Source organism: Lacerta agilis, chromosome 3 (assembly GCF_009819535.1).
Source record: "Lacerta agilis isolate rLacAgi1 chromosome 3, rLacAgi1.pri, whole genome shotgun sequence".
NCBI classification, from domain to species: Eukaryota; Metazoa; Chordata; class Lepidosauria; order Squamata; family Lacertidae; genus Lacerta; species Lacerta agilis.
The window spans coordinates 86,127,801-86,140,884 of record NC_046314.1 but is presented as its reverse complement, the minus strand read 5'-3'; the positions used below and the strand labels follow the sequence as shown (position 1 = coordinate 86,140,884).

At 39.5% G+C, this 13,084-nt stretch overlaps 1 protein-coding gene across 2 annotated transcripts in view; it reads right to left on the bottom strand.

The window, feature by feature from the left end:
* CLIP4 (CAP-Gly domain containing linker protein family member 4) overlaps window positions 1–13,084 on the bottom strand; it is a 36,949-nt gene that overhangs the window by 22,754 nt on the left and 1,111 nt on the right. For both annotated transcript variants that reach the window (XM_033144622.1, XM_033144621.1), the window contains exons 2-4: window positions 7,555–7,702; window positions 1,993–2,132; window positions 972–1,065 (exon numbers count right to left, since the gene is read on the bottom strand). In XM_033144622.1, the coding sequence (XP_033000513.1) occupies window positions 972–1,065; window positions 1,993–2,132; window positions 7,555–7,687 (367 nt within the window). In that variant the 5' untranslated portion in view covers window positions 7,688–7,702. The remainder of the gene's footprint in view (window positions 1–971; window positions 1,066–1,992; window positions 2,133–7,554; window positions 7,703–13,084) is intronic.

Here is a 13,084-nt window from a genome sequence, read left to right as displayed (position 1 = left end):
CAAGGGAGATATGCTTGTTGGCTTGAATATGAGTAAGACAGGTTTAAAGCAAATGCTCTAACTCAAGTGGATCATGAGTCGCAGCTCTAAAGCATGTATAGACACACATACACAAAGCCAACAGAGACTGGGTTAGAATGTAAAGTATTCGTTTCTGAATGTCAGGTGATTTTAGAAAGCATGTATCCCCACACTGCGTCCTTCCAATAGTTTTATTAATCATGTTTCAAGATAAAGAATCAAATTCCAATTTAAATGATATCACCTGCACTGTGTTGCTAGGGAAAACCGTGTATCAAAAAGTGCTATGTAGAAGGTCACAAAACCTAGAGACATAGAATAGGCCAAAAACACACACCTGGAAGTGAAAATCTGATGCTTTCATCTTAAGAGTCTGCAATCTTTAGAAGACTTGGTGAGAAGAGACCACAAGCACACTACTGAGTACAATCAAAGAGACGTGGCCATATAGCTTCCAAGCTCCACTTTTATGGAAGATTGGTGATTATGCAGATATTTAAGAATCTCCAGAGATTTAGGAATGGGAAGAGGAATCAGGCACATTTCCTTAATAATCTTTCATTAACTAGTGAAAACCATCCTTTTTATGGCAAGCCTTCAATAGCGTTGTTCGTTGTTGTTTTAAAAAGGCTGTTGCCTGGACTTCCTGCCAATTCAGTACATGCTTTTCTCAGCTGCTAAAATGTTATTGCTTAAACGTTACTTGATAAATTCATGAGATTGTACTTCTTATACATGTTTGAGGACTCTTCTGTGAGCAAAAGCAGCTTAGCAGTTTTAATATAACTGAATAATATTCCCACAGGGTATATGGATAGCCTCAAGATTACAGCCCTCCTCAACCAGTCAATCTAAGCACGGTGGCAGCACAACCAGTGGAAGAGGTAGAGAAACCTCTCCTTCTGCTAGAGAGACAACTGGCAGTGAAGGTCTCAAATTGATTAACTCACCAATACCATGAGCCCCTGACTTGCATGTGTAATGCAAGAGAGTCATGTCAGTCAATCCATCTCTGTCATTCACATTGCAGCCTCTCTTAATGATCTGCAGAAATGATAAAACAGGACCATATATGATGCAGCTATTTAACCTAAAAGATCTCAGTCTCACGGCTATGCCTGCCAACAAATTTCATCTTAGTACATTATCAGAGCAATTTGGTTATACATTTCACAGCAACAAAGGGATAGTGAATGGCTTATTGTCATGTTGTTGTCATTATTATCATTTATTACACCCCTATATTGCCCTTCATCCAAAGATCACAGGGTGGTTCACAACATCAACATTAACAAAATATTCTCCTTTAATGCATTAGCATTATGCTACTGTCAGCACTATCTTGGGAACAGAAAGCTGCTTTACACAATGCCAGACCCTTGGGTCCATCAAGTTCAGCACTGTCTATACTGAATAGCAGTAGCTCTCCAGGGTTTCAGTGGGGAACATTGTTATCTGCTAGGCTCATGAAAGCCTGGGAATATATGTTAACAACCAATACGCTTTTTATTTTATTTTTTAATGAAATCTGTAGATCTCTGTAGATCTCAGGGCAGTTCACAGCATAAAGTTCATCTGTAGATCTCAGGGCAGTTCACAGCATGAAAATACAAGATAAAATCCACTTTTGTGGTGCTCACTCACTTTTAATATAATACCAAGAATTCCAATTTTATTTTATTTATTTTTTTGACATTTATTAATTATTATTATTATTATTATTATTATTAAAGATTTTCTTGGTTTACAAAATGTCTCTCGCATTTTTCCATGTAACATTTTTACAGATCAATTTTGGTTGTTGAGACATTAGGCAGAGAAGGGGGAAGGAGGTGGGTGGCACCACAGAGGCGATGCTATTTTTGATAACATTAGCTCTCAAATAAAAGCAGTGTGAGTTAGTTAGTTCCACAAAGAAGTCAACACACACACAAAAATATATTACTTTATAAATCACCATAAATTTATCACCTCGCTCCCAATGACATCAATGTTCTGTTGAACTTGGGGGACCCATTGTCTTAAGATAGCAAATAGTTCAGACACAGATGTTTTGGGGTTGAACAGAATCTCCTGACATGCTGCATCATTAGGATCAAAAAAGGAGAACTCTATGGGAATAAGAAAAAGTAGGTTGAGTTTCTAAAGTACTTTGCAGTAAGAAATGCCCTACTCCTAACAAATTTGTGAACATGATATACATGTAAACAAACAGTTACAAATTCTCTGACTTGATGGCAAACACTGTAGCTTTATTATTGAAAAGACAAAATATAAAGAATATCCACTAAATAGAAGCTTCACATATCAACACATAATTGTTCTACACAGGAAAAAGGACATTACTTCACAGGAAGAATAAAACTCTGGACCAAACTATTGTTGGGCAGAGTTCTGTGTAACATTCCCATGAACAGATTTTTGCTTAATGAAAAAGCAACTGTTTGAGGCAACGATGATGTCTCTTGTGGACATTATTTCCTCTAAAAATAGCACTCAGAGTAGTTCTTCTTATCTAGGAAGAAAAGCGAAAAGGTTTGGGGTAGGCAGTTCTAAGATGAAATATAGTTTGCAGTTGTGTGCCTCCCTGCAAAATGTGAAGTTTAATTCAGCAATCATTCTGGAATACTGGGCTACAGCAGCAGAGTGGGGGGTTGGGGTGGGAGGGAGGAAATCTAACACACAAACTTAACTTATATAACTCAGAATAATTAGCATCAGAAATAAAGCCACTCACCAGAAACCTAGCTTAGCCTAATTAATCAACATTTTGCTAGCTATTGAGAGTTTACAGAGTTTGCATAAGGAATAAGCAGTAGCAGTTCCTTACTTCTTAGTTAACTGCATCTGTTTGTCAGTTAAGAAAATTTAAGGATGTGGTTTAAATAAAAAGCTATTGATGTATGCAGCGTTGGAGTGGATAAACAGATCAATTTATTGGCACTAAGAGAGCTGTACAGTTGGAATTGGTTTTATTTATGGCACAATTAAACATTTTTAGTGACTGCACAGTTAGGTCAGTCATCAGGAAGGCTATTAACAGGTAAAGTTTGAGAGCTAACCACCCTTATCCTTGGCCACGCCAGGAAGGTTTTTCTAATTAAAACAGATTAGCTTTGACAATTGCCTTCTTCCCAACATGAAGCAGAGTTTCATACACCAGTAAGGTGCTGAGGATACAAGAAGAGAAAGAACAACCCCAGTTTATAATATGCAGTTTTCCAAATGTGGTCAGCTTAGGGATGAAGAAATAGAAAAGAAGAGGGGCATGAGCAATAATAGAGAAGAGGAGGAGAAAACAGCAGCTGCTGTCTCATATTAAAATCTCTTGGCAAGCATGAGGGCAGACCAAGCAGTGACAAGACCAGGAATGATGAGCACACTGCAACATGGGGTATATGCATCTGTGTTACAGAAAAGAGCACAAGTCCCTGGTTGACATGGGCAGGTAAGCAGATGAGGATGTGTATGGAGCAGTGGCAGGCTGACCACATTGATCCAAGCTCTGGTTTGCCCAATTCTGTCTTTGGCAGGTGAAAACTCACATATATCACAGCCTTGTAAATAAGTCTATGAAAATTTCTGTATTTTTCTGTCTATAAGACGCCCCCGTGTATAAGACAACCCCTATATTTGAAACCCAACATTAAGAAATTAAGTTGGTAGCTTTTTTAGGGGGTGTGGGAGGTCACTTCCGGCAATCGCTCACCCGCCTGCCACTGCCGATTGCTTGCCACAGTCACTGCTGATCGCACACCTCGCTGCAGCCACCAACTGTCTGCTTGCTCGCCGCCACCAACAGCCCATCGGCCCATTTGCCACAGCCGCCAATCACCTGCCTAATTGCCACTGCCAATCTCCTGCTTGCTGCTGCCATTAATCGCACGTTCCCCCTCTGCATTCACTATCTGTGTATAAGATGACACCCAATTTTTGCCTTCTTTTTTTTTTTAGCAAAAAGCATCGTCTTATACACAGAAAAATACGGTACTAGCCTGCTTCTCTTTCATTTTTAAACTTGTCTCTATTAGTAGCTTGCACTTCCATGATTCCCACAAGGGTAAGGGGGAGTCTCCTTCTCAATGGGCAGAATGGAAATACAGGTTGAGAGGGGGGAAAGCCTTCCACTAAGCAGACTGGTGCAAGAAGGACCGGCTCTCTGCTGGTCCATTGCATTTCCATGCTACTTGTGAAGGAAGAGGTTGCCTCCAAACTGGCAGTATTCTGTGGGACACATTCAGGCACATACCGGAAATTAAGATTTGCACAATTAAAGTGTATCAAAGACTCTGTCACCCTGGTACAACAAATATACTTTATAAAAAAAAAAAAACTAGGACTCTTCACAGGTAGGGAGATGACAGGGAAATGCACTGAAAAGTATTGGATGAATGATTAACAAGGCAACACACAACCACTGTGCAAGCAAATCAGGATAAACTCAGGATGCACAACTTTCTTTTCAGGACTAACTAAGACATTTATTTCCACAAGAACTTGAAGGAGAATTAGCTTTAAAAATGCATTAATAGTGTGCCAATCAGTGTATTTGCCAGCAAACGAAAGAAGGTTCGTATGCTGCAGATCAAGCGAGCTTGTGGGGAGAAATTGATGCTTTAAAAAACTGACATTCAAGGAACATATGCTGAATTGAAACAACATTGAGATATACTGCTGTGCCTATTGGGAAAGCCCTGCACACTGCAGGGGATCAGTGAAATAAATACTGAGCTGACTGACAAGCCCTTTTATATAGTTTCTCTTACTACCCTGACTAAAGGCATTCTACCATTAATGGGCTCATGAGCAAGACGTCTCCTTCAGGATGAGCTAGAGTCGAACTGCCGCTCACAGAGAGCCTTGCAGTGGAGAGTTCTTAGAATTGTGGAGTGACTGTACAACATAGAAAAGAGGGGGCATTACAAACATTCACTTGAAAGCAAACAGGCTATTCAACTGTCAAGCAAGCACAATGCATATAATTTGGAGAAAGTTTTTTTTTTTTAGTCACTACTTGAGATTTCTACAGTAATTAAGAGCTAGATCACTTGTTCTAACATGTCACTTTGTTTTGTCACCACTGATTAACTCTTGTACTTGTCAAAGTCAAAATCTACCTGGCAGCATGCTATTTATATCAGGTGGGTACAATCCTTAGCCAAGCCATGGAAACTTTTGGCTTGCAAGTTCTTGATGGATGAATTTGACCATGCATGAAATATTAGTCTGAGCATGTTAGTGCTCTGGCTTTCCCACAGCTCTTGCCTATAGAGCCATCAATTAAGACTTTGAAGAACAGGGTAAAATCACTAAACAAAATCTTTGTGTGATGAATTATCAAGGTGGTTCACCATCTTGCCAGCCTGGTCTGTCAATTCACTGCAACATATTCAGAAACTGACAAAAAATAAGTCCATAATAAAGAGTCTCTAGCTAAGTAGAGACAATGTGTGCTGAATTTCAATGAGACTGAAGCACAGGCTATGGGCACTCAAACTCGTGTCTGCACTAGCAATGGATGCAGGTGGCACTGTGGGTTAAACCACAGAGCCTAGAGCTTGCTGATCAGAAGGTCAGCGGTTCGAATCCCCACGATGGGGTGAGCTCCTTTTGCTTAGTCCCAGCTCCTGCCCACCTAGCAGTTCGAAAGCACGTCAAAAGTGCAAGTAGATAAATAGGTACCGCTCTGGCGGGAAGGTAAACGGTGTTTCCGTGCGCTGCTCTGGTTCACCAGAAGCGGCTTTGTCATGCTGGCCACATGACCCGGAAGCTGTACACCAGCTCCCTCGGCCAGTAACGCTAGATGAGCGCCGCAACCCCAGAGTCAGACACGACTGGACCTAATGGTCAGGGGTCCCTTTACCTTTACCTAGCAATGGATTCCAATAATTACTATTTCTTCCAAATCCAAGAATTTAATATCATGCACAATCAGAGATCTTGCAAGAAGTTTTAAAGTAAACATCGGTGCCTGACAGCAACTTCCTTTACACCAGAGTGGTCTGCATCATATGGATTCACACAGCCTTGTGAATTGGAGCCACCTGTAAATGTCATACCATAATTGCTGAGGTATGGATCATAATACAGTTGCTGCTGTCATATACAGCAATCATAGCCCACGAAAGCTAGGTAAGGAAGTAGCAAGTCCTAGGGGGCCACCTAGCCTAACATGAAGGGGAGTTCATTGCTAAAGCAATGTTACCTGCGATAGTTTCTGTCATTATAGGAGAGATAATTCTAAAGAAATCCAGGCAGCAAACAAGCATTCCCAGTGGGGACTGAACACATTCTTCCCAAGTGGTGGGTTTAAGAAGGGATTAAAATTTAGAAGCATACTGGAAAGGTATCTGTTGTGCTCATGGGTTATTCAAATAACCCTGCATCAACCCTGCTTGAAATGGGGCTGGCCCAAATGATGAGATTGTGTCTCCTGCAGCACCTAGGAAAAGGAAAAGCATGTTTGGGCATGAACCTGCGACACGCAGGCCCACAAACATGTACATAACTTGCACTGTGGGAAGGGATGAGTGCATAAGAAAAGGGTTGAGGCCCTGTGTACACAGGATAGACAAGGATGCAGAAGGTGGAGAAGAGAAGAGAAAAATATGACTAGGACGATGACACAGAAAGCACCAATGGTGTCCTCCCCATTAAGAGAATACTAACAAAACCTTGGGAAATAGGGGAAAGGCGGGGGGGGGGGGGAATAAAGCCTGCTGGGGCTATTTTTAGAAGGCATGGAAACTAGATGCCTCACTTGGCCAAGTGATGGAAACTGAAGGTCAGTGAACTTCTGTTTTTCCTCAGGCTATCACAGAGCTGTATTTGCGGTAAGGATTAAAATGAGCACATACAGGGCCAGCTTGAAGCATTCTTAATTCATGTGCACTCACATGAAAAACACACAAACCCTTAATGCAGGCTATGACGAGCCAATAAGTATACAAAAGTGCCCCATCTGTAAAATGTTGAGGCATATGCTGTTTCCAATGCGTCCTTGCCATAATTTTAACTTAATGAATGGGCGCTGACTGAGGCAGTCACCCCACTGCACTTTTTTCTGAGCAGGCATCTCCCCAGTCTCTCTATTCACTACATGACACAACTCCTTCACACATACAGTGTCATGAATGCTAGCCAATAGGCTCCTGTGACATTTCCACAAATATTTCACACAGCACTCCGAATAATATAGATGCCTCACACCAAAATATTGCTGTCTGAGTGCTAGGAAAATGTCATTTTGGAATAAGTGTGTTACTTTGGGAAAAGAAATCTGCATCACTTATGCATTATTTGCATGATAAATTGATTGCTTGGGGAGACTGTAAAATTGATTGTATTCCACAGCATCTAGCACATTGATTTGAGGCTGATTTTTAGACAAGGGAGACAGATGAGACCATTTCAAAATGAACTTTGTTTTCCGAGTTGAGTGTATCATGCCCAAATCCATCTGCATGCATCTTCCTCAACTCAACATTCTGAAAACAGTTGTTACAAGTTATTCCTTTTTATAAATATGCTTACCACATTCAGAAGGCATTGGTGCTGCAGAAACAGAATAGGTGATTGAATCTTCAGAACCTGGAATAAGATACTGGTATCTTTTAGTCAATGGATCTCCTTCTATGGAAGGGTCAGGAAGATCCTCTATGGTCATCTTCTAGAAAGCCACCTTAAACAAACAAACCAAAAGGAGAATTCCCTCAATGGTGTGTTATGTCTATTGAACAATGCAGTTTATACTTCTATTGCCAAATATGCACAAGATTGTAACCACTAAAAACTCTCTAGCAATACGGCACTAACTACTACTACTTGCTAAAATACTGAGTACAATTTATTGTTTGTTTAAAAGGATACCTAAACCACATAATATTTTTAAAATCTCCAAGTCCTGTATAGCAATACAAAACCCCAAAACACTAAAACAACTAAAATTTCAGGTATGGCAAGCAATAAGAACATTCCAGAATGTAGGACAACAGTGGAAAAGGCCTCTTTCTCAAGTCACACTACACACCCCCATGAGCTCAGGGGTTGAATAAATTAAGACATTCCACATATATGGAAAATATTCTGAACTCCAAAGTAATTGTATCAGCTCAGGAATTAGTTCACCACTCCAAGCTCACATCCACACCATACATTTAAAGCACTATTATACCTCTTCAATAGTCATGGAGAATCCTCAGAAAGCTAGTTTGTTAGGAATGCTGAGAATTGCAGCTCTGTGGGGATCACCCTCAAACTATAGTTCCCATTATTTTCCTTGACAGTTCAGGTGGTAAAATAGCACTTCACATGGATGGTGCAGGTGTGATCTAGGTCACTAGAATTCTGCTACAAAATTTGTGAGGAGACAGAAAAGGGGGCGGTGAAGTAGGATAGGAATAATGGAAATAATGGTACTGCAGAACCATCAGCAGACAGGTGTTTTCATCTTATTCAGTATGTCCACACATTGATATATGCCTGGTGTTAAAGCTTGCAAATTGGTTTACTTGCAATTCTTTTCCTTTAAACACAAAAGTTACACTAGGTCTTACAAAGCCAGAGAATTTCAGTGCATTTGAGCAGCACTTGCTCAAAGTCATGCCAGCTAGACATGGAAAACATACTAGGGTGTATGTTCAGAACCACCCTATACTCTTGTGTTTCCAGAGAGCAGTCTTAATTGACTAACTAGGGATGGGTGGGAAATATTCCAAAATTTTCTAAGCCATTTTTTGCCTGCATTAAAAAAAAAATCATTTCGTACGTTAATTGGTAATCAATTGTAAATACATTACCATTTCAAAGCCTGGCAATTTCAAAGTTTTTAGCTCTGTATCAGAAAATGTTCTGAAGCAAAGTACCCTATGGGATTTTTTCGTTAATATATAGCTGGTGGTTCTGTCATTCTAAAAGATACAGGGTGGGGGGTGGGGGTGGAATACGTATGTAAAAATTCAGAACACAACCTGAAGTTCTTATGTAAATGAATGGCACAGCTTCACATGTTATCTTGCAGGGTTACCAAACATCACTGTTTACTACTGAGCATAGTAATCAGCCCTTAAAATTTCTGTAAATTTCCCATTAAACACAAATAAGCTAGTCTTCATCTTACTATTTTTGGTAGATTCAGATCGCAGCAATACTTTGAAATTTGAGGAAGACAAATCAGCTTTTACATAACTTATTTGGGTCAGGTTCCCACTGGAAGAATATAGGTCACAATTCTTTAATTAGGAATGTGTGTGCACAATTATTTATATCACATATCTCAAAAGGAAAACCCACACAAAAACTAAGCTATTTCAGCGCATAGCTGAAGATTGACTGGATTGCACACTTTGTGAGATATGGACTTTGAAAATTGTTTTTCCCTGGTTTGCATTTAACTTCAGGGCATATTTGCCCTTATTATTCCATTTACTTCCAACCTACCTTAGCCACCCGTTCAAATTCAAAATAATAATTACCGGTAAACTGAAAAGGGCTTGCCTGTCACTCAGGCTCACAGCCTGAGTGTGTTTTGGAATTCTACAAGGCAAGTGGTGACTATTGTGCCTTTAAAACTCTAAATGGTTTGAGTCCTGCATGCTTTGCATGGTTCTTCTCATGTGCAATCTGAAGTATCATAAGGAATTATTGGGAGGTTTTATCAAATTATCATATGCTAGCCAGGTTAAATCAGAAAGGAAGAACACTGATCTCCGGCACACTGAGTGGTAGCCCCATGCGGTAGGCTTCTAGAATCTATCTTTGAAGACTTTTAATACGTATACCATTTTTAGACCTGCTTTTACCCATCTGGGTGGAGAAACCTTGAAACTGGGCTGAATTGTTCTTACTTTTTTTCCTAACAAAATATTGCTTTTGGAGCGATTGATTTTGCTTTTATATTTATTCTACAGATTTTGGGCATATTTTTAATAGTGTCCAACTACCCTGACCTCTTGAAGATGGACATGAGAAATATGCAGTTATTATATTTTTTAAAAGGACTTTTCAGCTTTAGCATCATGCTGCAAATGTCATGGGCCCAAATTAACACTACACTAACCCTCAAACCCAAATGAGCAATAAGAACAAGTACTACTGTACTACTGAAAAAGTGAGAGAGAAAATTTGATATTATAGCAGAAGCTGTTACAGAACTTGTCATTGCTACTTCACTGCTTAGGACAAAGCTTGAGGAAACAAATTAAGTATTGTCATAATGAGGAGTGTATTCAGCAGCCTATAGGTAGGCTCTGTCTCTAGTCAGTACCCTCACCCACAAATCATTCCTCAATTAGGAAGTATCATGTCAAATGAAATCACATTTAGTGCTGGAAGGAACCCAACAACCTATTCATTAAGAAAATCAGAAAGACATGCATGTAGAAAACAGTCAGGAATTTGTGAACTTGTAAGAAAAAAGGACAGGAAAGTAAATAGCATTTAAGGAAAATGAGGTCAACGGTACATCAGCTACGAAGTATAAAGTACCGGTATACCTTGCAAACATTTGCAAAACATGCAAACAGTGAAAATGCTAAAACAAAATTAAATATTAAATATATACTTTTTATGACAACTATAGCTTTGGTGCTTCCTTGGCACCTTTCACCTTGATATGTGAACAACTAAAGAGAGGTCCTAAGAAGTGGCTAGAACAACCTACAAAAAATGTTGCCACATGCATAGTGGAAATGGATAATTCAGCCATGAAGACAGGAAGGAGCAGGGTAGGCCATAAAGTTCTCACTTGCTTCACCTTGTGATACTACCTATACCATCACTCAGTAGGTAAAAGATAGACATGTCTGATGGCCCCATTTATTTCTGCCAGTAAACCCCATCCTCACTGCAGACACAACTACCTCGCAGGAATGCTTGTTTCCATTTACTATAGTAGAAGGAGGTTGATTTATTACCAACTGATTATGGATAGAATTGGGAAGGACTTCATATATTATGGGATTGGAGTATCCATCAATCTATAGACTGTGGTATAGCATCCCTACTCGTAGGTCCTCCATCATTTTCAGAATTCTTGAAAAAACACATTTATTTATTTATTTATTTATCTATCTATCTATCTATCTATAAATAACTGCCCTTCATCTGAAGATCACAGTGTGGTTCCCAACATAAAAATACAAAATGAGCACACAAAATACATAATAAAACAAAAAAACCAATAATCCCTGTCCCACAAACACATTTAAAAGGCCATAGAACATTATTCAGCCATGAAATTCACAAACAGAAAGTTACCTGAGCATGAAGCATGAAGCAATTGTAATAACAATATGCATTATCAAAAGGTGCTATGCTAACAATTTATATATTTTACAAATTAAGAAAGATGATGGTGAGTTTGGAAGTTGACTATATCACAGAGAAAGGGAGTCTGAAGCTCTCTCTTTTTTCACTACAGAACTGCTTCACTTTGGACCCATATGATGAACTGAAGATAACTGAATTGAATCTCAAAGACAAGTAAGTAACAACCAGTCCTGCTCCCCAATCCCTTGGCCATCTTTTAAAATAAGTTTGGATTTTCACAATCACCACCTGAAAGCATGTTATTGAAGAGGCCCCAAAAGTAAGCAAGCGTATAGCCAGCACTTACTGGATGAGTTTCAATTATTTGGCTTGCTCAATAAGTGGTGGTCACGGATTCCACTGGATTCCCTCAAACTACCTTGAATCAATTTCTATGACTTGGTGACTGCAGAAGTCAATGCTATTAGAAACAAAAACTTAGCTTTCTAAATCAATTATGAAAGAAAAACATTGGGTTATGCACCACTGAATGCAGTACAACCCACAGCGAACTTTTCTGCATAGAAGAAGTTTCAGCACTACAGTTTCAAATGTCAAATATATCTGCCAAATGTGATTTAATATCAAAACTAAATAGCACTTACATTACACTGCATAGTAATCTAAGTAAACACGAGAAGGCAGCCACGTGTAATCTAGAGCCGTGAGCAGCACAGATTAATATGTCCTTTAAAATTAGAAGTCTAATTTGACATGGAAAGTGTTAAATAGTCTTCACCTGACAGATTAAAGGAGGCTTCTTGTTCTACTAATGAACATGTGATATTTGTGCATGTTTAGAGAGCAGTCGTATCACAGTAAAAGCATATTAAGTAAGTAAAGTGATTTTATAGTACAGAGAAGTGTTAGAGATACTACCGACTGAAAACTGTTGTGTTCAGGAATAATTAGCCAAACTTGGTAGTCCATGAGAGAAACTAACTGGTAGTGGAATTATATTATGACTATCTGGATAGTATCTCCATGAAATCCTAGCCATTCGTGCTAAAAATTGTTATTGCTGCCTTATTTTGTTTTTATTTTTTAATATAAATGGTAACATTCCCACCTAATCAGAATAAATTCTACTTCCCTTCAATAGTAAACTACAAGCAACTGCAGTGTCACTCTTTTCCTCTTACTTCCATTCCAATTCAGAAGTTCTGAGAAAAGGTGGTGTTGTTTTTTAAAGTGGTGCTTAAATGCAAGCCAGCATCTAAATCAGGGGTCCCCAAACTAAGGCCCGGGGGCCGGATACAGCCCAATCGCCTTCTAAACGCGGCCCGTGGACGGTCTGGGAATCAGGGTGTTTTTACAGGAGTAGAATGTGTCCTTTTATTTAAAATGCATCTCTGGGTTATCTGTGGCGCCTGCCTGGTGTTTTTACATGGGTAGAATGTGTGCTTTTATTTAAAATGCATCTCGTGAGTTATTTGTGGGGCATAGGAATTTTTCAAAATATAGTCTGGCCCCTCACAAGGTCTGAGGGACAGTGGACCGGCCCCCTGCTGAAAAAGTTTGCTGACCCCTTATCTAGATTATGTGAAAATGTGGCTTTTATCCCTGCTGCTGCGAAAAACAGGAGGTTGGGGGGGGGGGTCGAAAGAGAGACCTAACACATACAACCTGGCATTACTCCAAGCTCACAATGAACTATGTCAAAGCAAGTACTGTAACACTGCCTGCAAAATTGCTTTGAGGAAGGGGGGGACACTCTGAAGGGGAATGTTCACAAAAAATGCAGCAGTTTTATGCG